The sequence below is a fragment of the Elephas maximus genome, chromosome 3 (genome assembly GCF_024166365.1).
Source record: "Elephas maximus indicus isolate mEleMax1 chromosome 3, mEleMax1 primary haplotype, whole genome shotgun sequence".
In the NCBI taxonomy this organism is placed as follows: domain Eukaryota; kingdom Metazoa; phylum Chordata; class Mammalia; order Proboscidea; family Elephantidae; genus Elephas; species Elephas maximus.
Window position 1 is genome coordinate 84,237,142 of NC_064821.1, and position 27,716 is coordinate 84,264,857.

The 27,716-nt window shown below is 41.4% G+C and overlaps 1 protein-coding gene across 1 annotated transcript in view; it reads left to right on the forward strand.

Annotated features, from left to right (window-relative positions):
• Positions 1-27,087, forward strand: part of RIMKLA (ribosomal modification protein rimK like family member A) — a 32,850-nt gene extending 5,763 nt beyond the window's left edge. Inside the window, exons 2-5 of the mRNA XM_049878988.1 lie at positions 11,515-11,745; positions 16,055-16,141; positions 22,818-23,021; positions 26,517-27,087. Of these exons, the coding sequence (XP_049734945.1) occupies positions 11,515-11,745; positions 16,055-16,141; positions 22,818-23,021; positions 26,517-27,007 (1,013 nt within the window). The 3' untranslated portion in view covers positions 27,008-27,087. The remainder of the gene's footprint in view (positions 1-11,514; positions 11,746-16,054; positions 16,142-22,817; positions 23,022-26,516) is intronic.
• The last annotated feature ends 629 nt before the right edge of the window (positions 27,088-27,716 follow it).

The window sequence follows — 27,716 nt, forward strand, 5'->3', positions numbered from 1 at the left end:
TTTATAAGGCATTGGTGACTCAGTGGTAGAATTCTCACCTTCTGTGTGGGAGACCTAGGTTCTAGTCCCAGCCAGTGCACCTCATGTGCGGCCCACCCATCTGTCAGTGGAGGCTTGTGTGTAACTATGATGCTGAGCAGGTTTCGGTGGACCTTCCAGACTAAGATGGACTAGGAAGAAAGGCCTGGTGATCTAGTTCTGAAAATTAGCCACTGAAGGGCCGATGGATGACAATGGTCTGATCTGCAGCTGATCCTGGGGATGATGCAGGACTGGGCCGCAGTTTTGTTCCGTTGTGCATGGAGTTGCCATGAGTCAGGGGCTCACTTGATGGCAGCTAACAACGCTGTTTTTGTTCTTACTGTATTTTTGGTGAAACTGTATACACCAATTTCTACACATCATGTTCAGTGACACTGGTTACATTCTTCACACTGTGTTAACATTCTCGTTTCCATTCTAGTTGTTTCACTCCCATTAACTTAGTCTCACTTCTTTCCAAACTTTTCATCCGTGCTTCAAGGATAACTATTGTCCATTTGGTCTCATATAGATTTTTTTTTTGAAGAGCACAATACTCATGAGTGACATTCTGTACAATAATACTTTTTTATAGTTTTTTTTTTAATTGTATTGTGCCTTAGGTGAAAGTTTACAGTACAAATTAGTTTCTCATTCAAAAATTTATTAGCAAGTTGTTTTGTGATATTGGTTGCAATCCCTGCAATGTGTCAGCACACTCCCTCTTTCCACCCCGGGTTCCCCGTGTCCATCCAGTTTTCCTGTCCCTTTCTGCAGGTGTTGCCTATTTGGTCTACCAATGCTATTTTAACACAAACCTATAACTTGATCTGAAATTCTCTCTATTTCTACTGATCCTTTACTACTAAAAAGCAACTCAAGACTCCACTATGAGAAAATGATACATTTAAATTACTTTTCATTGGGAAACTAACAGGAATTATGGGTCTTCATTCCTGTAACTCTGTTGTTAATACTTTAATATCTTCTATGTCTCTTCATCTTCACAACAATCCTATTCATTCACTGTTATTTATTTATTTCAACAAATATTTATGAGTATCTACTCTGTGCCAGGCACTGTGCTAGGCACTAGAGAGATAATGGAGAGTAAAAGCAGACATAGTCCTTGCCCTCATCATTTTTTTCCATTCATTCAATCACGAATATCTGCTGACTGTCTATTATGTATAGTGTACTGTTCTAGGCAACAGAACAAAGCAGGCAGAGGGGGAGATAGACTATAAACAAGATAAGTAAAATATATGGTATGTTCGGTGAAGAGGACTGAGGAGAAGAAGAGCCAGGAAGGGGGATAGAAAGTGTCAGGAGTGGAAGAGGAGAATGCAATTTTAGATAAGGTGGCTGAGGTGGTTTTTGAGTAAAGTCCTGAAGGAGGTGAGGAAGCAGACCATTTGAATATTTGGGAGTAGAGTAATTTAGGCAAGAGAGAATAACAAGGAAGCCAGTATGGTCAGAGCAGAGTGAATGAAGGGACGAGTATTAGAAGAAGAGGTCAGAGAGATGGGAGTGGGGACGGGAATAGACATATAGGACCTGTGGGTTATTGTAGGACTTTGACTTTTCATCTCACGGGCAGGGAATCCATTGAAGGGCTTTGAGCAGAGGAGTGAACTGATCTGTCTTGTGTTTCATGGGGTGATTCTAGCTGATGTGTTGAGGAAAGATTGATGGGAGAAAGGGTAGAAGCAAGGGATCATTTAGGAAGTTATTGCTACAATTCAGGTGAGAGATGATGTTGGTTGGGCAAGAAGGACAGCAGGGAAGGAGGTAAAAAGTGACTGGATTCTGGATATATTTTGAAGGCAAAGCTGTCAGAATTTGGGCCAGGTTTTTTGGCTTGAGCAGCTGGGTAAGTAAAGACTGCCATTTACTGATACTGAAAATATGTGAGATGAGTAGGTTTGGATAGGTGGTCAGTCTCAGAACTCAGTCTGAGATGCCCATGAACCATCCAAGTAGGAGTGTCAAGTAAGCCGTTTGTTGCAGAGATTAGGATTCAGGGGCAAGGCCTGGCCTAGAGGTACCAATTCAGAGCATCTCCAGACACCGGTCAAGTGGGTGACTATAGATAGAGGTCCAAGGACTGAGCTCTGGGGCATTCCAGTGCTTAGAAGTCAGGAAAATAAGGAGGAGCCAGCAAAGAACCCTGAGAAGATGTTAGAGAAGTGAAGAAAATGAGGAGAGCACGGTGTCCTGGGAGCCAAGTGGAGAAAGACTTCAAGAAGGGAGATGTGATTAGACCAGGTTGAATGTTGCTAATAGATCAAATGTCTTAGTTATCTAGTGCTGCTATAACAGAAATACCACAAGTGGATGGTTTTAACAAAGAGAATTTTATTTTCTCACCGTAAAGAAGGCTAAGTCCAAATTCAGGGTGTCAGCTCTGGGGGAAGCCTTTCTCTCTCTGTCAGCCTTCTCATCAGTCTTCCCCCAGACTAGGAGCTTCTCTGCCCAGGGACCCCAGGTCCAAAGGACGTGCCCTGCTCCCGGCACTGCTTTCTTGGTGGTATGAGGTCCCGCTGTCTTTCTGCTTCCTTCTTTTTTTTATGTATCTCAAGAGATTGCCTCAAGACAGTCCAATCTTGTAGATTTGTCCTGCCTCACTGACACAACTGCCGCCCATTCCCTCCTCATTAACATCATAGAGGCAGGATTTACAGCATATAGGAATTTCACACAATACCGGGCATCATGGCCCAGCCAACTGATACACACATTTTTGGGGGGACATAAGTCGATCCATGACATCAAGTAAGATGAGGAATGAGAATTGACCATTGGATTTAGCAATGTGGTGGTCATTAGTGACCCTGATACAAGCAGTTTCAGTGAAGTGATGGAAACAGTGAGTATAGACACTGTCAGGTGTTTTGTTGTAAAGGGAAGGTGAAAACTGGGGTGATAGCTCAAAGAGGAAATGGAGTTGAGAGGCTTTTTTTTAAGAAGAGAGAAATAAGTGCATGTTTGTATGTGATATGAATGTTCCAGATAGAAAAATTGATGATGTCAAAGAAAGATGTGAATTGCTACAGCAGTGCCTTGAGTGGGTGAGAGAGGTTGGGACCTAGTGCATATTTGGAGGGGTTGGCCTAAGCTAGGAGCAAAGACAGTTGAGCCATTATAATATCAGAGATTACCTGTATATAATAGGCCCAGGTAGGTGAGTAAATGTGGTGTGGTAATGGAAGCTCGTAGAAGTTTTCTGATTGCTTTGATTTTTCTCCTTGAAATAGGAAGAGAGAGTGAGGATAAGGGAGGAAGTAGTAAAGGTTTGAGGCAAGAAGAGAAAGTATGCAATAGTTGTCTAGGACTGAGGTAGAATGAATGGACCAGAGAAATATGATTGCCAGGTAGCATTAAAGGTGCTCTTGAGACAAGTCCCCAGGTTTGTATATTTTTCTTCAGACATGTCCATTGTGCCAGAGGGCATACAAAGTAGGCAGAGAGTTGGATCTCTCATTGGGGTTGTGGTTTAGCCGGGTGAGTATGATGTAGCAAGACAGGTGCAGGGATTTGAGGGTATATGCAAGAGAGTGATTAGGGTGCTTGAACATGAAGTTTAAATAGGGCAAGAAGGGAAGTAAGAGTATGAAGGGAGTTAGGGACAGTGAAAAGGTGGAAGAGTCCATGCATGGTAGTTCCTGGTGGGGTCAAAGTACTGTTGCATTTAGGGTGTTAGAGGGAGTAAGCTGGAAAGTTAGGAGAAGATGGCTGGAGATTGAAATTATGACAAATGCAAAAGTCTAGAATATCACTGGTGGCTGCAGTGGGATGGTGGACAAGATCATTAGAAGAAAGATTCAGAAACTGAGAGACCAGGGCCTTGGAAGGATCATCCATGAGGATATTGAAACCGCCTATATTTATGACCACACGGGAGCCAGTTGAGTGAGAAGCTAACAAAGGACAGAGGGGCATAACCCTGGGTCCAAAGATGACTTGAACAAGGAATATAATGTAGTCTGATGACATGAGAGTCAAAGCTGCATGTTTTAGGGGGGGAGAAAGTCTGGAAGCAGCAATGGGGAACAAGGAGGATATCTTTCCTACCTCTAGGCCCAGTAATCTGAGTTGTAAGGGAGAGAAAAGAGCCACAGTAAGAGAGGGAAGCAGTATCATCAGGGAAGATCCAGGGTTCAGCTGGACTCAGAGTAATAAGGTGAAGGAAATACTCACTGAAAAGGTTGAAGATAAGGAGATTTGCTACCCATTGACTGTGGGCTCCAGAGGGCACAGTGGAGATGGGAAGGAGTAAAAGGTGGAATTAGAAACGGTGATGCCAGAGCTATATGGGGTTTAGAATCCAGGGACATGTAATGGCCTTGCAGACTGGACTCATGTGACTGACATGAACAGGGATAAAGGACATGCTGAGATTTGTCTTGGTAGTTGCAAGACATTGTGTTAGTGAGGCAGGTGGGGAGGAGGGAAGGTTTGCAAAGTTCTGGAATCTTTCCATTTTGCAAAAGACGAAACTGAGAGATTTTGTGCCTTGCCGTCTTGGTTACCTAGTGTTGCTGCAACACAAATACCACAAGTGGGTGGCTTTAAAGAACAGAAATTCATCCTCCCGCAGTTCTGGAGGCTAAAAGTCCAAATCAAGGTCCTGGCCCTGCTGATTCCTTCCTTGTTGGTAGCCCAGGCATTCTTTCATTTCTTGGTGTTCCCCGGCTTCTAGGCGACCCTCAATGGCACTGTCTTCCACATTGTGTGTGTGTCTGTCTCTATTCTGGTCTTTTTATAATTTAGAAGTGATTAGGTTTAGGATCCAGTCCACTCTTGTATGATCTCATTAATATAATAAAGAAAACCCTTTTTCCAAATAGAATTATATCCACAGCTACAAGAACCAGGATTTCAACGCGTATTTGGGGTTAGGGGCGGGGAGGGACACAATTCAGTCCATAACATATGCCAAGCTGTTAAGAATCAGGTCTTCTGACTTGAAGGGCAGTACTTTATCTACTTTGCAATACTGCCTTTTACCTCATGGGGTCGCAACTTCTCGAAATGTCTCTCCAAACACTTACTTTAGCCCTGAGATGATCTTGAGCTCAGTACTTATAAGATTGCCATGGCTTTACCATCCATTTGTTTCTGAGAGGTAGACATTATGCATTTGTTAGTTTTACACATTTCTTCAGAGCCCAGAGGCACTATGATACAACATCTCCTCTCTGAAACTTGCCTTGATTCTGTCTCCCCAGGTAGAGATAATCACCCTAACTGCTCCCTCCTGTTAATATGCCTGTTACAGCTCTTACCACATTGTGTTATAATCACTCACCTCCCCCCAACTCCCTGCCCCAACTAGACTGATAAACTCTTCTTAATATCTAGTTGCTCCACACAGAGCGTTAATGGCATTAATAACAGTTGTGTGTTGTCTGCTTAACTTCCAGGGATACTGTTTTTTTTCACTCAGATAAACTACTCGCACTTAAATCCTTGCCTCAGGGTGTGCTCCTGGGGAAACCCAAACTATCACTGGGCTTGGCACAAAGTCGATGCTACGTGTTTGTTGAATGACTACGTGAAGCAATAAATGTGTTGAATGAACAAATGAATGAATATTTAAGTTGTATGTGTATTTTTCCCCACGAGGAAACTTTAAGCCCCTGGAGGGCAGAGACTGCCTAGTTCCTCTTTGTATTCCCCCATCCTGCTTAATAGTGTCTAACTCATACCAAAAGTTCAGTAAAGGTTGAATTGAATTAAATCACTTCAAAATAGCAGTTGATGGGAAGAGAAGGTGCCCACATAATGACTGTGGGTTTTAATGAGGTGAAGGTGAGATTTCTTAGGGCACTGTAGCAAAGAACTTTAAAAAGGGGAAGAGGAGTGGCAATAGCGTCTACATGTTAAGACTAAAAATAACTTCCTTATAAGAAAATGAGGGGGAGGAGGCAGAGTAGAAAAAACAAAGGTAAACCCTGACAGTCATAGAGAAGCAGCAGCTCCTGTTTCAGATGACAGATCTTCCTCGTAACACAAGAAGATGATGTGGAGTGCTAAATGGATTATCCACTTGGTTTATATTATTGATTCCTTTATGACAACTCTTAGAACTTCACTACCAGCCACTGTTACATGATCTTTCAACAATGTAACCGTTTAAAAATCCGCCATAAGTAAGGTCCTTGGCTTTCATGCTATGGTTTCTTGCTGTTTTCTTATTTCTGCTGCTTTCTTAGTACATGGAGGTTTTTTCCTAGAATTCTAGAAACCAGTTTAGTCTTGCAAAGCTGGGGATGTATGTGTATGCACACATCAGTGAGTGCTACATATGCACAGGTGGGGAGGGTGATGACATGTTACGTATCAGCTTCATGTAAATACAAAGACATTTACAGTCAAATCTCTTCCAGGGAACCATATTATGAGACTACTTTAAATGAGATAATGTATGTGAAAGTTCTTAGCAAAGTGCCTAAAATATAACAGATGCTCAGTAAAAATGCTGGCTGAACTCAAATCTGAATTACTGTAGTTATCTGTGCTTCTACCTCCAGCTCTATTGGTATGATGATTGAGAACAGTTTTTAATTTTTAGAGCTCTACTTTCCAATAATATTTTCTAAAGCTATTTCTCCATCCTTTATTATAAAGTACATTTCTTAGCTGTGATGGTTACTGTTATGTGTCAACTTGGCTAGGCCATGATTCCCAGTATTATGTAATCATCTTCCATTTTGTAATATTATGTAATCATCCTCCATTTTATGTGTTGTAAATCCTAATGTCTATATGTTAATGAGTAGGATTAGTGTGGGATGCATCTTGAGTCACACCCTTACTCAAGTCACACTCTCTAGTCACACCCTCACTCAAGTCACACCCTCACTCAAGTCACACCCTTACTCAAGTATCTGAGTGTGGGGAGTTTCCTTAAGGGTGTGGCCTACATTCAATATATATGGATGCTCTGTCAAAGCTCTCTTGCTCTGGATCCTGCATCCATCTGACCTCTGGTTCTTGGGACTTGAGCCAGCAGTCTGCCATCTGACCTGCCGATTTTGGGTTTGTCAAGCCCTGCAACCTCATGAGTCAGGAGCAGCCTCCAGCCTGATGCCCGACCCAGGGATTTGGGACTTGCCAGCCTCCACAACTGCATGAGCCATTTCCTTGAGATAAACCTCTCTCTCTCTTTCTATATATACATATGCTTTGCTGGTTTTGCTTCTCTAGAGAACCCAGCCTAAGACATTAACTATTGCACACACAAGTGCTAAAATCTAGTTTTGTAGCATTTAACTTAACTTAACCCAGGGCATGATATTTTCAGTTGCCTCATATGCATGGGAAAGCTAGACAATGAATAAGGAGGACCAAAGAAGAATTGATGCCTTTGAATTATGGCTTTGGTGAAGAATATTGAATATACCATGGGCTGCCAGAAGAGTGAACAAATCTGTCTCGGAAGAAGTGCAGCCAGAACGCTCCTTAGAAGAAAGGATGGAGAGACTTCGTCTTATGTACTTTGGACATGTTGTCAGGTGGAACCAGTCTCTGGTGAAGGACATCATGCTTGGTAAAGCAGAGGGTCAGTAAAAAAGAGGAAGACCCTCAGTGAGATGGATTGACACAGTGGCTACAACAATGGACTCAAATATAGCAACAATTGTGAGGATGGCACAGGACTGCATAGTGTTCTGTTCTGTTGTACATAGGGTTGCTATGAGTCAGAGTGACTTGACAGCACCTAACAACAACAACAATCCAATATGTGGGTTAGAAAAAAAAAAGACTCAATTCTTTGGGAAAAATTATCCCATTTTTTAATGTTGTTTTTAATGGATTAAAATATTTCCAAATATGAATAGTTAAAAAAGAAATTAGAACACAATTACCCATGAAAGTAGATTATTCTTTTTAAAGTAATTTGGACAAAATATTGTGTTGGTTTCAAAATACTGATTTAGACTAGGTTGGCTATTGGTTATTGTACTGTCCAGTTTGGGGTCTGATCTTTTTTCTGCTACTATCTTAATTGACCTCCTTGAGGACAGATTGATCATTTTAGTGGGGAAAAAAAAAAACAGTTTGAGGATAAATAGTAAATCTCAATCCCAGTCTTGAAGTCTGGGAGACCCCAATTATCTCTGCATTTTTCTCCTTTCCCTCTTTCTTTGTTCCTTCCTTTCTTTCTCACCCCTTCCTTTCTTCCCTCCCCCTTCCCTCTTTCCTTCTTAGCACAATTGTACTTACCTAATTTTCTGTCCCTGGTGAAAAAAGGAGAATGTACTTTTTTCCTTTGTTTTTGGTCAAGGTAATGACCCTAAGCACTAGGGCATTTAATCACATGAGGTTCCTTGGTATGTAGGGCAAGAACTTCATTGTTGAGGGCTTTCCTTCCATCCACCGCCAGCCAAGCAGGGCCCTACCCTCCCTGATGTTCTGCCATCAACTCTTCATTCCCTTGGCTTGAGGTCTTTAGGTTGTAGTGGAAATGTTAAGCATCCTGGGAAGAGTGACACTGTTAAGCTCCCCCTCTTTATCAGGTCCTTTCCTGAGAGGAGATCTTAATGGGGAGAGGGAGCAGAGATTACTTCAGTTGTTAAAGGCCTCAGAATTCACTGACAGGTTTGCCCATGGCCAGCCTTAAACTCAAGTCCTTGGCCATAGCTGCCTGGAACTGCTGTTCCCACGGAGGCCATGGTGAGTGGCAAACTCTTTTCTACTATATCTAGAAATGTGGAGGTTGAGGGAACAGGAATTAATAGGGTGCAAGTTAAGTTGCCCATAGCAGCAATATCAGTGGGCAAATATGTAATCGGTTCTGCTGGCGTATCCTTAAACCTGCCATGTCCCTCTCTGCACAGGGCTGGACAACCGGCACAGAGTCAGAGATCAAATCTGTCTAATTGCTTGGTATAGCCTTTCAGGCTACACTTCAACCCATTCCATTCTTCATTTATTAAAGGCCTCAGTTGGAATGAGCCAGGCCCAAAGATTTACCTTTGGAGAAGAGAGATGCAGTCCTGGTAAGATTTTCTAGGTCTGTGTGAATCTGCTCGTTGAGGCTGAGCTGTCTCTGTCCACTTGTTGTTGGTATTTTCAGAAATGATTGAATTCTTTTTTTCTCATGTAGAAGTTTAACTGTTTGTCTGTGGTCTTATGTTGGGATTTAAAAGCCAGACGTTTCAGCTGCTTCTCATTTCCCTAGGTCACTTTTCTGTTGCAAAGCCATTTTTCTCATCAGGTGGTGAAAACCTCCATAAATTATCCTACCTTCCATAATGGAATGTCTGTGTAGTAACAATGCCAGTGCCTTACATATGTATAGGATTTATAGTTTTTAAAGCATTTTTGTGTAATTTATCTCATTATGTAATATTGTCCTGAGCTATTGCTTTTTCCGAGTATTCTGTATTTACTAACAGTTTTCACCAATTTGAATACTTTTATTTCTTAGCAATTCTGAGACTACTACATGGGGTTTGCTTTTTCCTTCCTTTCATATTTTTTCCCAGAAGCTGTGAGTAGTAAAGGAATTTTTCAAAGAATAATAAAAGCTTGTATAAATGATACTGTTTTCTGAAGGCAAAGTGAAGATGAGAATTATGTTCCAGTTCCTTGGGTTGACACTATGAGCAGAAGTACTGAAAACGATTTGTCCAAATGATTGCACCTATCCTCCCCCTCTTTTTCAGTCGATGAAACATCTCTTAGAAATGAGGGGAAAGTGTACAACTTAGAACAGTATAGTAGTGGGTTTTTATTTTGTTTTTGTGGGAGTTTTTGTGTATTTTTATTTTTTAGAACTTATATATTGATGTTATCCATTTCGCAATGGAAAAATTGTAACTTCATTAGTATCTTTTGTTTTCTTAGAATTAAATGGTTATATGGTATACTATCAGTTATGAAACAGAAGGTGCTTTAGGTTGAGGACTATAAGGTCATTCTGAAAATTGGGCTTTAAAGGGTTTCTTTAAGGGTACTTTAGAGATTCCTTTAATTTAAGGCTCATAAGGTGCAAGTGGTTAAGTGCGCAACTACTAGGCAGAAAGGTTGGTGGTTCGAACCCACCCAGATGCACCTCTGAAGATAGGCCTGGTGATCTACTTTCAAAAAGTCAAAGCCTTGAAGATTCTGTGCAGCGGTTCTAGTCTGTACACGTGAAATCGCCATGAGTTGGAATCGACTCGATGACAACTAACAACAGCAACAGCAAGGGAGACCAAGTACCTTCCTGAACTCAATTCTCATTGCCCTACCCATCCCATTTCCTGTCTCCATCATTCTATCTCCAAATGCTGGGTACATTATAGATGTATATCATAGATGCCTAGAGTAATACAAACCATAGAATGTAGGGGTCGCCAGGGGCCAAAGAGGTTGCTGTGAGCCCATCTGACCGTGGAATGCCTCTAGACTGTCCTCAAGTGATCAGTGAGCCTAGGCCCATTACATCCTAAGGCAGTGGAAAAGATTCCCTTTCGCGGAATCCAAGTCTGTCTCCCTGTAGCTTGTGCTCAACTCAATAAATATCAAGTGCCTACCACGCGCACCGGGTACTGTTCTAGGGGCTGGGGATACAGCAATGAAGAAGGCAGACAAAGTAATGCTCTTACAGATAGCTCTATCTCTTAGAATCATAGAGGACAAACCAAATAATTCTTCTGCATGGAAGCCCTTCCAATATTTGGAGACCATGTTCCTGTTCCTCTGTCTTCACTTTAAGCTAATACTCCCAGCTCACCCAGTAGAATACCAATTCAAGTCCTTTCACTACATGGGTCTTGTGAGCATGTCTTTGGATGCATTCTGAAATGTTTATTAATGAATTGATTTTCAGTAGATGGATTTTTAAATTATTATTATGATAAAGTTAATTTGTACTTAAATACAGATAAGTAGGAAATATACAAAAGGAATCACGTATAATTCTTTATCCACTGTTAAAATGTTGGTATATTTTCCTTTCAGCTTTTTCTAATGTGTATCTATTTAGATCATTGAGATCATAATGCATTATTTCTAATTTTGTATCCTTTTTCACTTAATATTTACATTTATTATAAAATGTTTATAAAAACAATATAAATGGTTTCATAATATTCAGTTAGATAGACTCTTTAAGGTTAAGTCATAAAAGGGCCTTAGGGGTTCCTTAGTGATCTATACTGTTTCCTTTTAGTTAAGCCTTCAGCCTCCTAACCTACACTTTGAGGTCATACTAGTACTATATGGAAGGAAGGCATTGGACTGTGTTATCTCCTGTGGATTCTTCTACCTTGGATTACTCTTGATATGCTGCTTTTTTTTTTTTTTTCTGTCCAATCCTTTATGTTTCCTCATAATCATGCTCTGCCCATTTGTTTGGAGTACAGGGTTGACTGTAGAGTCAACAGGATATCCAGGTGTCCATTTTCAAGTTTATCTTCCTGCTAGGTTTTGTGTTGAGGAATCTGTTGGGACTAAACTATGGCAAGCACAGAGCTCACTTTTGTCCTTCGGTTGCAGGTCTGCAGCTGAACCAGAAGGCACTCACCACTTTCCCAGACGTTGTACTTGTGCGGGTGTCCACACCCTCTGTGCAGTCAGACAGTGACATCACTGTCTTGAGACACCTGGAGAAGCTGGGCTGCCGCTTAGTCAACCGCCCACAGAGCATTTTAAACTGCATCAACAAATTCTGGACATTCCAAGAGTTGGCTGGACATGGAGTCCCCATGCCAGACACATTCTCCTATGGTGAGTCTCCTTAAAACAGAGTCGGAACTTATCTTTCCCAGCCTTCTGCATCTCTATGTTTTATCTCCGCAGAAACCTTCTAGTATCTCTTGTTGCTTTTCATTTTAGATGATTCAGCATCTTGGGTCCGTACCATGGCCATTCTCTCTGTCTGAAATACTTTTGATTCTTTCTGTAATTCATTCAGTAACTATTTATCAGGTACACACTGTGTGCCAACCACTCTACTAGGCACTGGGGCTATAGCAGTAAGAGAGTCCTGCCCTCAAGGCATTTCCAATTCATCAGATCCAGAAGACAACAAGTTAACAGGCAATTTCAGTGCACTGTAGTAAATGCCATTAGAGTTAGTGCAAGGTGGTACAGGGGTACATTGGAGAGCCAACAAAACAGTTTAGAAAACATTGAGGAAGGCTTTCAAATAGAGATAACATCTAAACTAACTGAAATTATGCAGATAAATAAGGGGGGGGGGGAGCAGTCTAAGCAAAGAGCAGCATATACAGAGACCTACGTGACCTAACATGGTAATCCAAGCAGTTTGTAAATGAGGAGAGGGAGTTGTGGTATAAGGCTGGAAAGATAAGAAGGAGCGTTATACATCATGTGAAGGAGATTAGGGTTAATCCTGAGAGTGATAGGAAGTTATTGGGGGCCTTAAGCAGGGAGGTGGCCTGATCAGAGTTAAAGTTCAGAAGATCACTCTGGCTACACTATGGAGAAGAGAGTAGACAAGGGCAGAGTAGAGACAGGATAAGTAGTGAGGAGGCTTTTCAAATAACCCAAGTGAGCAATGATTGTCTAAACTAAGGTGGCCATTGTAAAATGAAGAAAAGTGAACAGATTAAGGAATTATGAGGAAGGTAGAAATAATAGGACATGATGATTGACTGGATATTAAGAGTATGGAGAGGAATCAAGGATGACTCTCGTTTCTGGCTTAGGCAGCAGATGGATAGTATTAAAGCAAACATTCACTGAGACTAGAAATATGAGAGGGAAGAAACAGATTGGTGGGTAGGAGGCAGGAGATTTTTGGGGAGAGATGATTTCAGTTTGGGACATGTTCTGCTTGTAGTGTATGCAAGTGAATATTCAATGGGTTGCAGATAAAAATGGATCTGGAGCTCCTAAAAGATGCACAGACTAGGGTACTGGATTTGGGAGCATTCATTATGTTAAGTGAAATCACAAGAATTGGATGAGATTATTCATGGAGAATATGAAAAATGAAAAGAAAACAGGGCTTAAGATGGAATGCTTTAAGGAATGGGTAGAGAAGAGGACCCTATAAAAGAGACTAAGTACGAGCAATCAGAGAGGTCAGAAGAGAGATCATAGAAGCCAATGGAGAGGACATTCCAAGGATAGTATAACCAAAAGTGTTATATGATATTGAAAGGAAAATTAACATAAGCACTGAGACATAAACGCTGGATTTTGGAACAGAGAGTTTAATGGGGCCATAGTGAATGTAGCTTCAGTTTAGTGATGGGAATAGAAGCCAAATTGTCATGGTTAGGAAGTGAATGTGAGTTGAGGAAATGGGAACAGTAGGCTTATATAACTTTCAAGTAGCTTGGTTGTAGAGATGTAAAGTTGTAGTTACAGGATGATGTAGAGTCAAGGAACAGGCATTTAAGATGGGAGAGAAGTGAGCATGTTTAAATGCTGATGAAATTAGGGGCCGGGAGGTTGAAGTTAGAGCAGAGAGAGGACACTTAATGGTGCAAGATCCCTAAGGAGGTGAAAGTGGAAAGGTTAAAAGGACAGGTGCAGGAATGGGTTTAGATAGGACGGACCTCTCTTTCCACGGATGATAAAGGAAGGAAAAAAGACTGACTCTAAGAGGAATTAAATTTATTGGTAGAATGTCAGGAAGTTTGGAGTTCATTTCTTATAAAATGTCTTCTTCATGAAGACGCCTATGTTATCTACACTTCCCTCTTCGTGTCTTTTTTTCCTGTTTTCCCTCTTGCCTTTTTTTGGGGGGGAGGGGTTTTTTTTGTACTTTCGTGAACAGGACAGGTCTTGTTAGTATTCCAGAAGTGTTTTGGTTTGCAAAAATTGATGAACTACCATACCACCTTTGGTAAGCAGAGTAATGGGCCCCAAATATCCCACACTCTAATCTCTAACAAAAAACCAAACTCAGAGTCTAATCTCTAGAACCTATGAATATGCTAGGTTATATGGCAAAAAGGGATTAAGGTTCCAGATGGAATTAAGGTTGCTAATCAGCTGACCTTAAAATAGGAAGATTATCCTAGATTATCTGGGTGGCCCCAATATAGTACCTTGAAAGTAGAAGACGGAGTAGAACAGAGTCAGAGGGAGATGTGACTACAGATGGTCAGGATAATGCAAAGTGAGAAGGATCTACTTGCCACTGTTGGCTTTGAAGGCGGAGGAAGGGGGCGGTGAGCCAAGGAACACAGGTAACCTGCAGAAGCTGAAATAGGCAAGAAAACAGTCTCCAGAAAGGAATGCAGTCCTGCTGAGACCTAGATTTTAGCCCAGTGAGATCTGTGTCAAACTTCTAACCTGCAGAACTGTGAGATCATAAATTCATGCTGTTTGAAGTCACCGAATTGGTGGTAGCTTGTTACAGTAGCAATAGAAAACTGATACACCACAATATACACAAAACTCATCTATCCAGCACATTTTTGAGAACTAGAAAGTAGGCCAAAGAACTTCTGAGCAACCCAAATAATGTGTCACAACCTCAGCAACACCAAACCTCATTCACTTAGAGCCCTCAGCTCCTCATCTGGAATCTAGTTGTTCCTGTGCTGGAAAATCATTTCACAAGTGAGTTTTAGTGTTTTAAGCCCGTAGCGCGGAGAAGCAGGAGGAAAGTTTCCTGCCCCATACTGACAACAGTCAGAAGTATTAGTTGGCAAACTGACAGCAAGGAAGATGGCAAACCATTAAAACCTGGTCCATGAACCAAAAAGCACAATAGGTTGGTGCCATTAAATGAAGGGCAAATGTAGGCTCTGAGGGCATTATGGTACGGTTATTAGTGTCCATGACATTAACCCTAAATTATCAAGAAAAGGTTATACTCAACACTTAGGAAATCAAGGAAGTTTATGAAATAATGTAGAAAGATTTTTTGTATACATTATTATTCGCATTTTTTAAATTAAGGCTTAAAGGGGTGTGTTGGAGCCACTTCAAGCTTTATAGCCATACCTTAACTTTGAGTGAGATGAACCCCCAGGCTTGGGGTATTCGTTTTCTATTGCTGCGTCACAAGTTACCACCAACTTAGTGACTTAAAACAATGCCCTTTCATTGCCTCACAGTTTCTGTGGGTCAGAAGTCTGGCCATGGCATAGCTGAGTTCTCTGCTCAGGTCTCACAAGGCTGAAATAAAGGTGTGGGGCTACAGTCTCATCTAAGGGATGGAGTCCTCTTTCAGGCTCACCATTTGTTGGCAAAACTCAGTCCTTTTGGTTGTAGGTCTGAGGCCCCCACTTTCTTGCTGGCTGTCAGCCATAGGCCATTCCTGGCTTCTAGAGGCTGCCCACCATTCCCTGCCACATGCCCTCTCTACAACATGGCAGTGTGCTCCTTCAAGACCAGCATAAGTCTCTCTGATGCATCACCTTCTTGTTAAGGGTTTGCCTGATTAGGTCAAGCTCACCCAGGATAATCTCCCTTTTGATTAACTCAAAATCAACTGATTAATATCTGAATCATGGGAATGCTATCCCATCATAGTCACTGGTTCTTCTTACAGTAAAGGGGAGGGGATTATACAGGGCATATATACCAGAAGAAATCCTGGTGGCATGGTGGTTAAGTGCTACAGCTGCTAACCAAACGGCTGGCAGTTCGAATCCACCAGTTGCTCCTTGGAAACTCTATGGGGCAGCTCTGCTCTGTCCTATAGGGTTGCTATGAGTCGGAATCAACTTGACGGCATGGGTTTGGTTTTTCGGTTTTATATACCAGGGAGTAGGAATCTTGGAGCCATTTAGAATTCTGCCTACCATAGTTATTAAAAGGGAAAAAACCCCTACCTATCGGATTGTTATGAGGATTACTTGAACTAGAGCCCACGAAGCCTTTACCACATAGAAGATATTTGATAAATTGTTGATTTCCTTCATATCCCTGCCCCAACCTTTTACATTACAGGTGCATGATACATACATGTGGTTGGGTTGAATGAGTTTGAATCACTTTAATCAGAGAAACATGAAGCCTCACAAGAATTCCCACAGAGGGGCAGTGCTGGGCTGACCTCTCCCTGACATCAGCCTTACCATCACTGACCTTCACCTTTTCTTGGCAGGTGGGCATGAAGACTTTTCAAAAATGATTGATGAAGCCGAGCCCCTGGGCTACCCGGTGGTGGTGAAGAGCACGCGTGGACACCGGGGTGAGTGCAGCTCTCCTGCAGCTCTGCTCCAGCAAGACTGTCGTCATACCACCAGCAGTGCTGCTTGGAGGAATGGAGCTCATCCGTGAAGAGCTCCCAGTGTAGTTCTCACCTCTGCCTCCTCACCAGTCCTTGCTTTCATCAGACCCTTATCATCTCTTCCCTGGACTGTTGCAGCCAGCTCCTGACTCTGGTTTCCCTAACTCCACTGCCAGTGCATTCTCTTTTCTTTTTTGGAATCACTTCCCTGAAACATGGATCTATTCTTGTTACTCCTGTAAAAATGGTGTGGGAGCGGTGTCTGACCTCCTCTAACTTCACAAGGGTGAAGAACAATCAAGATCAACAGCCCAAGGCTGATTCCTATGACGTGGGGGTCAGACATGCCTCCTCTCTCCGCCGTCTTTACCAATTCTGACACCAACCGTCCCTCCCACCGCACTCTTTACTTTTCTGCTGGGTTTGACAATTCATTGCAATGGCCACACAGAACTCACAGACCATACTCATGATTATGGGGTTTACTAGGGAAGTAAAGGTTACAATTCAGGCTGAGGAACACCCAAGGATACAGTTCTTCCACCAGGACAGCCTCTTCCCAGCCGTGCTCGGAGGTGTGCCTCTCCCTGGCCCTAGGCCCCTTTCCAAAGGCATTCAGCTTTCCCTCCTCATGGGCCGGGAAGCCTATTGTGCCATCTCCTGCTTTCAAGTCTCTGCCGCCAGGTCTCTGCTGTCACTTCTTGCTGCCCTTAGTGTTACAGTTTTCTCTCTCTCTGTCTTCTGGTGCCAGGAGCTTCTTGGGGCGGGGGGATCCTTAATCCAAAGGACATGCTGGCTCCTGGCTGTTCTTCCTTGGTAGTCGTGGGCTCTCTTTCCCACTCCTGGGGTGGCTTATTTCAAGCCCAGCAGGATGGCAAAACTGACCAATCCCTTTGGTGGGCCACAATTACCGTATCTGCACAGTCCCACCCAGTCACTTGGGTGGGAGTTACAAGACCGTGGCCAGAAAGGGCACACAAAAGTGATCCATCACATCACAAGTCCCTTGCTCAAAAAACCCTCCCGGGGTTCTGTGTTGCCTACTAGACAAAGTCCCTATTCCTCATTATGACACTGAAGGCCCTACACAGACAGACCCAATCTTCCTTTGCAGCCTTTTCTGGCCACAGTCCCCACGTGAGCACCCCATAATCCAGTCATTCAGGACTACTTCTCATTCACCAAATAGATCATGTCTTTTCCTCTCTTTTGCTTGGAATTCCATCTTCTGCCCACCTGCTTATCCTTTGAGGCCAGCTCAGATGTGTTTCTTTTCTAGAGAAAAGCCCTGGTCTTCCTCCTTCTTTTCCAGACAAAATTAATTGTTCTCTCCTTTGTGTTTCCATAGCGCTTTGTATATGCAAGCATACGCTACACTTACAGCTTTATGTGCCTGTTCCCTTTGTTAGGCTTTGAGCTGCTCAAGAGTTGGGACCAGGTCCTGTGTATCTCTGTCTCTGTAAGTACAGTACAGCGCTCAGTACATAGGAGGGACTCAGAAATTGTTGGATAAGAGGTATGCGGCAGAACTCAGTCTCATATGAGCAGGTACTTGTTTTGATACCTAGATGGCATACTTAAGTGTTCAGGGCATCCTGAGTGGTGCAAGGTAACCCTAAACAAACATGTAAGGTGTAATTGTAATTTAGAGACTGAGAAATAGAAATGAACTAGACACATTCACTGCTCTCAAGGAGCTCAAATGTGCAGACTATTGCATTTGCAGCAGTGTGATGGGTACAGGCATGCCCAGGGGCCTGACAGAGAAGGCTTCACTAGAAGGAAAAGAGACTTAAGTTGAAGTGTAGAATTTGAACTGGAGGAAATTAGTGAGAAAGCTTACACAGAAGCAGGTATAAGCAAAGCCACTTTGAGTAGAGGAGTTCTGTTGAAGACTAAGGAAATGAGTTTGGGAGGCAAGGTGGGGTCCATGAACTATTTGGGTAGGCTATAGTGTTGAAATTCAGTCAGTCATTCAACTAATATTTACTGAGTACCTATGATGCCAGGTACTATTCTAGGCTCTGGGGATACAGAAGGGAACAAAACAAAAATTCCTGCCATCAAGGAGCTTACATTTAGGAAAGGAAGACAGACAATAAACATAAATTAAATATAATACATAATATCTTTTAATTTTTTTTATTGAGATATAATTCACATATCAAAAAAGTCACCATTTTAAAATGTACAGTTCAGTGGTTTTTAGTATATTCACTATCTTGTACAACTGTCACCACTGTCTAATTCTAGAGCATTTTCATCTCTCAAAAAAAAAAACTTTGTACCAATTAGCAGTGAATCCCATTCCCCCCGCTCCTTCCACAGCTTTTGGTTTACCTGCTTTGGGCATTTCATATAAATGGAATCATACAATATATAGTCTATTATCTGGTTTCTTTCACTTAGCATAATGTTTTCTAGGGCCATCTATGTTGTATCCTAAATATATTCCTTTTTTATGACTGAATAATATTCCATTGTATGAATGTACCACATTTTGTTTATCTGTTTTTCAGTTATGGGCATTGAGTTGTTTCCACTTTGGGATATTATGAGTAATGTTGTTATAAATATTCATGTACAAGTTTTTGTGTGGACATATGCTTTCATGTCTCTTGGGGAGGTACCTAGGAGTGGAATTGCAGGGTTGTATTTTTATTGGAAACCCTGGTGGCGTAATGGTTAAGTGCTACGGCTGCTAACCAAAGGGTCGGCAGTTCGAATCCGCCAGGTGCTCCTTGGAAACTCTATGGGGCAGTTCTACTCTGTCCTATAGGGTTGCTATGAGTTGGAATCGACTCGTCGGCACTGGGTTTGGTTTGGTTGGTTTATGGTGATTCTGTGTGTAACCTTTTGAGGAATTGCCCAAATATTTTCCACAGTGGTGTACCATTTAAAATTCCCCCCAGCATCCTTGCCAACACTTGTTACTTTCCATCCCCCCTCCCTTTTCTTCTTCTTTTTTTTTTTTTACTTATAACCATGCTAGTGGTATGAAGTGGTATCTCATTGTCGTTTTGATTTGCATTTCTCTAATGACTAATGATGTTGAGCATCATTTAACGTGCTTATTGGCCTTTTGTATATCTTCTTTGGAGAAATGTTTATTCAGATCCTCTAGGTTGTCTTTTTGCTGATGAATTTTAAGAGTTCTTTATGTATTCTGAATACTAGGCCCTTATCAGATACCTGATTTGAAAATGTTTTATTCCCTTCTGTAGGTTGTCTTTTCACTTTCTTCATAGTGTTCTTTGATATACAAAAGTTTTATTTTGGTTTTTTTATTTTGATGAAATCCAATTTATCTATTTTTTCTCTTGTAATGTGTGGTTTTGATGTCACATCTAAGAAACTACTACCTAATCCAAGGTCACACAGATGTACCCCTATATTGCCTTCTAAGAATTTTATAGTTTTAGCTTTGACGTTTATGTCCTTCATCCATTTTGAGTTCATTTTTGTGTATGGTATGAGGTATAACCCAGCTTCATTCTTTGCATGTGGATATCCAATTGTCCCAGCATCATTTGTTGAAAAGACTGTTGAATGGTGTGCTGAATGGTCTTGGCACCCTTGTAGAAAATCAGTCGAACAGAGATGGGTTTATTCCTGGACTTTCAATTCTTTTCCATTGATCCATGTCAGTACTACATTGTCTTGATTATTGTAGTTTTGTGGTTAAATTTTGAAATTGGGAATTGCAAGTCCTCCAACTTGATTCTTCTTTCCCAACATTGTTCTGGCTATCCAGGTCCTTTGCATGTCCATATGAATTTTAGGATCAGATTGTCCATTTCTGCAAAATATCAGCTGGGATTTTGATAGATATTGCATTCAATCTGTAGATCAGTTGGGAAACATCGCTATCTTAACAACATTAAGTCTTCCAATCCATAAACATTGACTGTCTATTTATTTAGATCTTTAATTTCTTTCAGCAAATGTTTTGTAGTTTTCAGTGTGCAGGTCTTGCCCTTCTTTGGTTAAATTTATTCCTAAGTATTACATAGTATCTTAGCAGGAAAAATGAATAGGGTATAAATAAAGTTACAGCATTTAAGTTAGACTTTATCTGGTATATGGGAATAAATCTAATGAAGACCGTGGAGTGGCACAAGCTGTTACTACTCTCATGACCCTTTACTCCTTCATCTATAAAACAAGGATAACCACTTTTACAGGGCTGGTGTGAAGTGTAAATAAAATAATAAAAACCCAAATTGCTTGGTGATGGTGGTGGTGTTAGGTGCCGTCGAGTCAGTTCTGATTCATAGTGACCCAATGTACAATAGAATGAAACAGTGCCCAATCCTGCACCATCCTCACAATCGTTGTCATGCTTAAGCCAATTGTTGCAGCCACTGTGTCAATCCATCTTATTGAGAGTCTTCCTCTTTTTCGCTGGTCCTCTACCAATTCTGCAGGGACTAATCCCTCCTGATAACATGTCCAAAGTATGTGAGACAAAGTCTCACCATCCTCGCTTCTAAGGAGCATTCTGGTTGTACTTCTTCCGAGACAGATTTGTTTGTTCTTTTGGTAGTCCATAATCTATTCGATATTCTTTGCCAACACCACAATTCAAAGGCATCCGTTCTTTTTTGGTCTTCCTTATTCATTGTCCAGCTTTCACATGCATAAAGTGCTTGGTACATAGCAGATAATCAACAGGTCTTAATGTCCTTCCCTGTTTTTTTCTCCCCTTGCCTTAAAACTCCAGCTCCTTTATTAACCCTAGACTAAGCCCCAAATTAGAACCTCTGTGCCAGGCAACAAGTCCCTATCTCTGCCTCCCATCTCTGCTAAAAATCCTACCTAGTACCTACAGGATCCCTACTCCCTATAACTGAATCCCAGTCATCTGTTGCCAGATGCCAAAGATCCTGGTGCCAGTTGTCCAGTTGCTCACACTTCTGCTCATTGATTGAGGCTCGGAACACTGATGCTGCATTTTGCCCACTTGCTAGGGCCTTTACTATTCCTCATGCTGAACTTCCCAGACACTGATTGCCCACTTAACTACACAGCTTCTATTGCCTGCCACTTGGACATCTTCACATCACTTATGCTTCCGCTCCAGGTTTATCAGGTATCTAGGTTCCAGCCATCTCAGGGAAGATGGAGCCCTGGTAATGACATGGTTCAACGAGACTTTTCAATCTTACATGCCACTAGGGGCTGATACCCATCACTCTTTTTATTAAGATGGTTCCACTCCTTTTAAGGTGGTGACATGAAACTTAGGAACACCATCTCATTGTTCCATATTTGCTAAAAGGAATGCTCAGACTGGAGCTGCTCATGTCAGATTTGCAGAGCAAACCTATCAGCTACCCCTGCTCAGGTCTGTTAACTGATATGCAAATAGAAAGCAGATGCTAAATAATTATAAAAGCATAGGTGATTCAAGCAGAAAATAAAGAGTTTGGAACCAAGAACAACGCTTTCCTCAGATCAATAGAAGTAGAAACCATTCCTTTAGGAATTTAATGAGTGTATCCAAATAAGAAATTTCTTTTTTCTTTTTTTTTTTTTTTAAAGATTTTAAAGCGTTCCTTTACCTATTTAAAATAGCATTGACATGATTCCTATGCTACAAAATTCGTTTTAGCTCTCTGCTCCTGCCATTCCTTTCATAGTATATCAGAGACAATGTGAATTTCCATCCCCAACAAACTTTGAGGTTGGTAGGACGCAAGAGATTCTGCTCAGACCCAAACTCTGTGTGAAGACAGGAGAAATGTTATGAGCCCTTTCCAACCTCTCCAGGAGCAGAAATTATGATTTACGGTTATGACTTCTAACCATAATTCCTTGATATCATTTGAGGGGAGTTCTATAAGAAACAATTTATTTTTCTTTTCCAAATAAGAAATTTCTTATGTTTAAAATGAGGAAGGATGTCTATCAGCGGCTCCCTCCTTTGAGCTCCCACAGTATTTTAAAGCTGTGTCATGCTGTGTTATAGTTATCTTTTTTGGGTCTCTCTCCACCTAGACTTGGAATTCCTCTAAAGTATGTTCAATTAATTACATTCTGTAAACATTGACTTCTGCCTGTGCACCAAGCCCAGGGTAAAAAAATAAATTAGAAATGGACCCTGCCTAATCAGTGTCTTCAGTTCCTAGGAAATACTAATTAAATATTTTTGGAACTGAGCTGACTAGGTCCTTAGGATTGTATTTTGGCCCCTATTCTGTGTTGCTAAAATACATTATTATTTCATCTTGAAAATAGAGCGGTGGTTGTGGGTGAGGACTAATGTCATTAAGAGCTGAGGAAAATCAAGAGAAAATAAGGTTTTGAGTCCTGGTGGCATAGCAGTTAAGAGCTCAGCTGCTAACCAAAAGGCCAGCAGTTCAAATCCACCAGCTGCTCCTTGGAAACCTTATGGGGCAGTTCTACTCTGTCCTACAGGGTTGCTATGAGCTGGAATCGACTTGACGGCAGCAGATTTGGTTTGGTTTTGGTCATTTGATAAGATGCAAGAGCCTAAGGTCGGAGAAATAGAAGTGGCCAAAGCAAAGCAAGTTCAGAAAGAATTGGATGTTCTGTAGGACAGGAAGGTAGGATGGCAAGGGCAGGGTTCAGAGGCTTCTCTAAGGATTTTTCTTGTTCTTTGTCTTTCTTAAAGGGAAAGCAGTTTTTCTTGCAAGAGATAAGCATCACCTTTCAGACATCTGCCATTTGATCCGCCATGATGTGCCCTACCTGTTCCAGAAGTATGTGAAAGAATCACATGGAAAAGATATCCGGGTGGTGGTCGTAGGAGGCCAAGTGATAGGCTCTATGCTTCGCTGCTCCACAGATGGACGGATGCAAAGCAACTGCTCTCTCGGTACAGTATCAAAGCTGAGGCAACTTGTTAGTCATGAAGGGCTATGAGATTTTTATGACGACGTTTAGACCATTTGGTGAATGTGTATCGATCCCTTCTGTCTTGTCAGACCCTCTGCTAGGCATCCTCCACTAGGTTCACAGCAATGAATTAGAAACGAGCTCTGTTCTATCACAGCAGCAGTCCAGCAGGGGGACAGGTGGTGTAAGTGCTGGGATAGAGGTCAGCTCAGGGGTGTCAGGACACTGAGGTTTGAACCCTGTTCTGTAGGTGTTAGGATTTAGCAGTTGTGTTTAAGCAGGGGAGGGACATGAAGTTCAGTGTTTAAGAAAAGCTGACATCTGTGTAGAGGATGGATTGAAGGCATAAGATGGGAGGCAGGCAGGTTAGTTTGAAAGCTGTTGCAATAGCTGAGGCAAGAATCTTGCCTTCCATACAGGGGGCCTGGGTTCGTTTCCTGGCCGATGCACCTCAAGCATAGCTACGACTCATCGGTCAGTGGAGGCTTGCATATTGCTATGATGCTGAACAATTTTCAGTGGAGCTTCCAGACTAAGATGGATTAGGAAGAAAGGCCTGGTAATCTACTTCTGAAAAAAGCAGCCAATGAAAAACGCTATGGATCACAATGGTCTGATCCTATTGTACATGGGGTCTCAGTGAGTTGGGGGCCAACTTAATGGCAGCTAACAGCAACAACAAACTGAGGCTGTGGCAGGAGAAATAGAGTCTTTGGCTTTTATATTTAATTGAAATTTTTGTTTTTGTTTTATGTTATTAGATATTATTAGAAAGCTACAGTTTGTTTTGGTTTAACGCATAACCCCATCCCATTAATCCATTGATAAGGGTTGATATACGGTGTGCAGAATGGAGACGTCCTAGGATGGGGGTAAATACTTGTCCCCATCACAATAAGTTGTTGTCAGCCTCATTAAATGAGTTTATATGTTTGTAATATGGAAAAAAAAAAAAAAAACTATGGGATTTTTTTCTAAATAACCAGAAGAGTGCACAGTCCAGTGACTACCAAGAGGCTGAGACACTGACTTGGCCCTTTTCTCATTAGTATTCATTAAGCAGTTGCCGTGAGCAGACTGTGGTAGATTATGGACGTGTAGAGATTAATGGAGAGTCCCTGGGTGGTGCAAATGGTCAAACACACACAGTGGCGCCTTCTAAGATCACAACCTGAAAACCCTATGGAGCAGTTCTACTCTGCCTACGTGGGGTTGCCGTAAGTAGGAGTTGACTCAACAGCAGCTAACAACAACAGAGATTAATGAGAGTGTCCTTGCCCTCACAAAGCTTATGGTCTAGTAAAGAAGATGTGTAAACAGATCATTGTAAAATATTTTTATACTATTTGGTGTGGATTCAGGTTGACCCAGTGCTAATCATATTACATGTTATCTTATTTAATGTTTTAAAATTTCTTTTTTATTATGATTGTGGTGAAAATATACACAGCAAAACATTCACCAATTAACAGTTTGTACATGTATAGTTTAGTGATCACATTCTTCAAGTTATGCAACCATTCTCGATTTTTCCAAATTATTTCACCACCATTAACATGAACTCACTGCCCCCTAAGCAAAAACTCCCCCTTCCTCCTCCCTCCCACCCCTGGTCAAAAAAACCTCACTGCCATCTAGTCGATTCTCACTATGGCAACCCTATAGGAGAAAGTAGAACTGCCCTATAGGGTTTCCAAGGCTGTAAATCTTTACAGAGGCAGACTGCCATATCCTTCTCCTGAGGAGTGGCTGGTGGGTTCTAACCCCAGACCTTTCTGTTAGCAGCTGAGTGTTTCAACCCTGGGCCACCAGGGCTCCACCCACCCCTGCAAACCAATATTAATTTTTGGTTTATATATATTTGCTTAGGAGTCCCTGGGTGACACAAACAGTTAAGCACTTGACTACTGGCTGAAAGGTTTGCAGTTCAATCCTACGCAGAAGCAGCTTGGAAGACAGGCCTGGAGATCTTCTGAAAGGTTACAGCCTTGAAAACCCTAGGGGGCAGTTCTACTCTGCACACACAGGGTTGCCATGAGTCAGAACTGACTTGACAGCAAATAACAAGAGTAGCAGTATATTTGTTTACTTCATATAAGTGAGATCATACAGTATTTGTCCTTTTGGGACTGACTTATTTCGCTCAGCCTGATGTTTTCAAGGTTCATCCATGTTGTGGCATGCATCAGGAATTCATTTCTCTTTATGGCTGAGTAATATTCCACTGTATGTATATAGCACATTTTGTTTATCCATTCATTTTTCACGGATATTTCAGTTGTTTCCACCTTTTGGCTATTGTGAGTCTCATTTATTTTTCATGATAATCATGTGTAATGCCATAGTATTAAATCTTATGTGTTACAATTTTGCCTTTTTTAATCACCTGACAAAATCCATTCTTCATCTAGTAACTGCATTTTACTCTATCCATGCTGCTTATCTTGGTGAGCTGTTTTAAAACTGTTTTATAGCCTTTTCCTTACATAATTTAATAGGTGGTTTAATAGTTATCGGACCTGAGAATACAAGTCTTAAGTCTTTCCAGGGGGCTAAAGAGAAACAATTCAGTCTGAGGTCAAAGCTTTTTAGCAAGTAAGGGCAGTCGATTTCTTTCTCCTTGAGACAGATTTTTGTCTCACAAACCTATCTCTCTCTTCTTAAGAAATAATTTTATTTTTTATAATTATAAAAGGAATATATTCACAATGCAGAAAATTTGAAAAATATGGAAATGTCAAATAAAAAAAGATATTTATCATAAATCTCACCATCTGGAGATAAGTACTGTTAATATTTTGGTATCATTCTTTCCAATATTTTTTTCTGATCATATCTTTTTTCATAGTTATGGTCATACTATACAGTCTTTAATCCTTCTAAATATTTTCCCATGAGATTATAAACTCTCTATGAGCATTATTATTTCTGATTGTATTCTGTTTTCCTCTATTGCCAGACATTTAGATTACTTATAATTTTCATTCAACAAATATTTATTGAGCACTTACTATCTACCAGGCAGTACGATTTTTCGATATTTTGAATAACATTGCAGTCAACATATTTGTGTATAAAGCTTTTTTTCTGTCCATAAGATTACTTCTTTAGGATTGATAACCTTGTGGTGCGATGACTGGGTCAAAGGGTAAATGCTTTTTTTCTCTTTTGTTTTAAATTGTGCTTTTAGTGAAAGTTCACAATTCAAGTCAGCTTCTCATACAAAAACCTATACACACATTGTTACGTGACCCTAGTTGCTCTCCCTGTGATAGGATAAATGCTTTTAAGACTCCTGATACGAGGTGACCATATTATTTTCCCAAAGGGTGTCCAGATCTGTACCTGGACCTTTTATGGAAAATGCCTTTCTCACTTCCCCCCATCAGCATTCTCCCAACTCTTATTTGAAGAGTCACTTGACTCTTTAGTCAGGATTGTTTGTCACTGTCATGTCACTGTGCTTTCCCCGCAGGTGGTGTGGGTGTCATGTGCCCGCTGACGGAACAAGGCAAGCAGTTGGCTATTCAAGTGTCCAACATCCTGGGCATGGACTTCTGTGGTATTGATCTCCTCATCATGGATGATGGCTCCTTTGTGGTGTGTGAAGCAAATGCCAATGTTGGTTTCCTAGCATTCGACAAGGCATGCAACTTAGATGTGGGTGGGATCATTGCAGACTACACCATGTCGTTGCTGCCAAATAGGCAGACTGGGAAGATGGCCCTTCTCCCAGGACTGTCTAGTCCCAGGGAGAAGAAGGAGCCAGATGGCTGTGCTTCAGCTCAGGGAGTTCCAGAAAGTGTCTACACCATCAACAATGGGTCTACCTCTAGTGAGAGTGAGCCTGAACTGGGAGAGATCCGAGATCCCTCAGCAAGCACAATGGGGGCCCCATCCCCCATGCTGCCCGAACCCAGCTACAACATTAACAACAGGATTGCTTCCGAATTAAAACTTAAGTGAATTCCTGCTTTTTTTTTTTTTTTTTGGCAGCATTTAAGCCAAATCCTACTGCTTCCCTAGTAGTTGTGAGTGAATAAAATCTGGACTAATGTGATTTCATTTGCACAGAAACTAGAAATCCCATCTGGGCACTCAGCATTCTTTCTAATGATGATTTAAGCAAATGGCCTAGCTCTGTGGTTTTTACAAAGACTAATATAAAAACACTCACCAAAAACAACATCCCGACTCATCCATTTGAGACCAATGTCTGCTGCAAGCCCTTGGATATTGCAGCTGACTTTCAGGCGCTGACTCTGGTTGCTGCTCTGGCTTTTAGCAGTAAAAAAGAGCCCATTAACTCAGAATGGCTCCTAGAAATCCTGTACTCTTAATGCAACCACAAGATGGAGGCATGTGCAGAAGAGGCGGAGTGTGACTGCAGTAACCTTCTCTTCACTAAGTGTGTGTGTGATGCTTGGAGAATGTACAATTCAAACACAATAAGAAGATCAGTCTCTGCTCCCCATCAATCACTCTCTTGACCATATTTCTCTGATACTCAGGATTTGGTGTTTTAGGGAGCTTCCTCATTAGCATTTTCAATGAAGCACTTTGTAGAAGTGAGATTGAATATCACTGGTTAGCAAATGTCCTACTTTGTAAACGAAGATTTCTACAAATTGCTTTTTCCCACTCCTGATTTGTAGACCCTGCTTCAACTAATGCC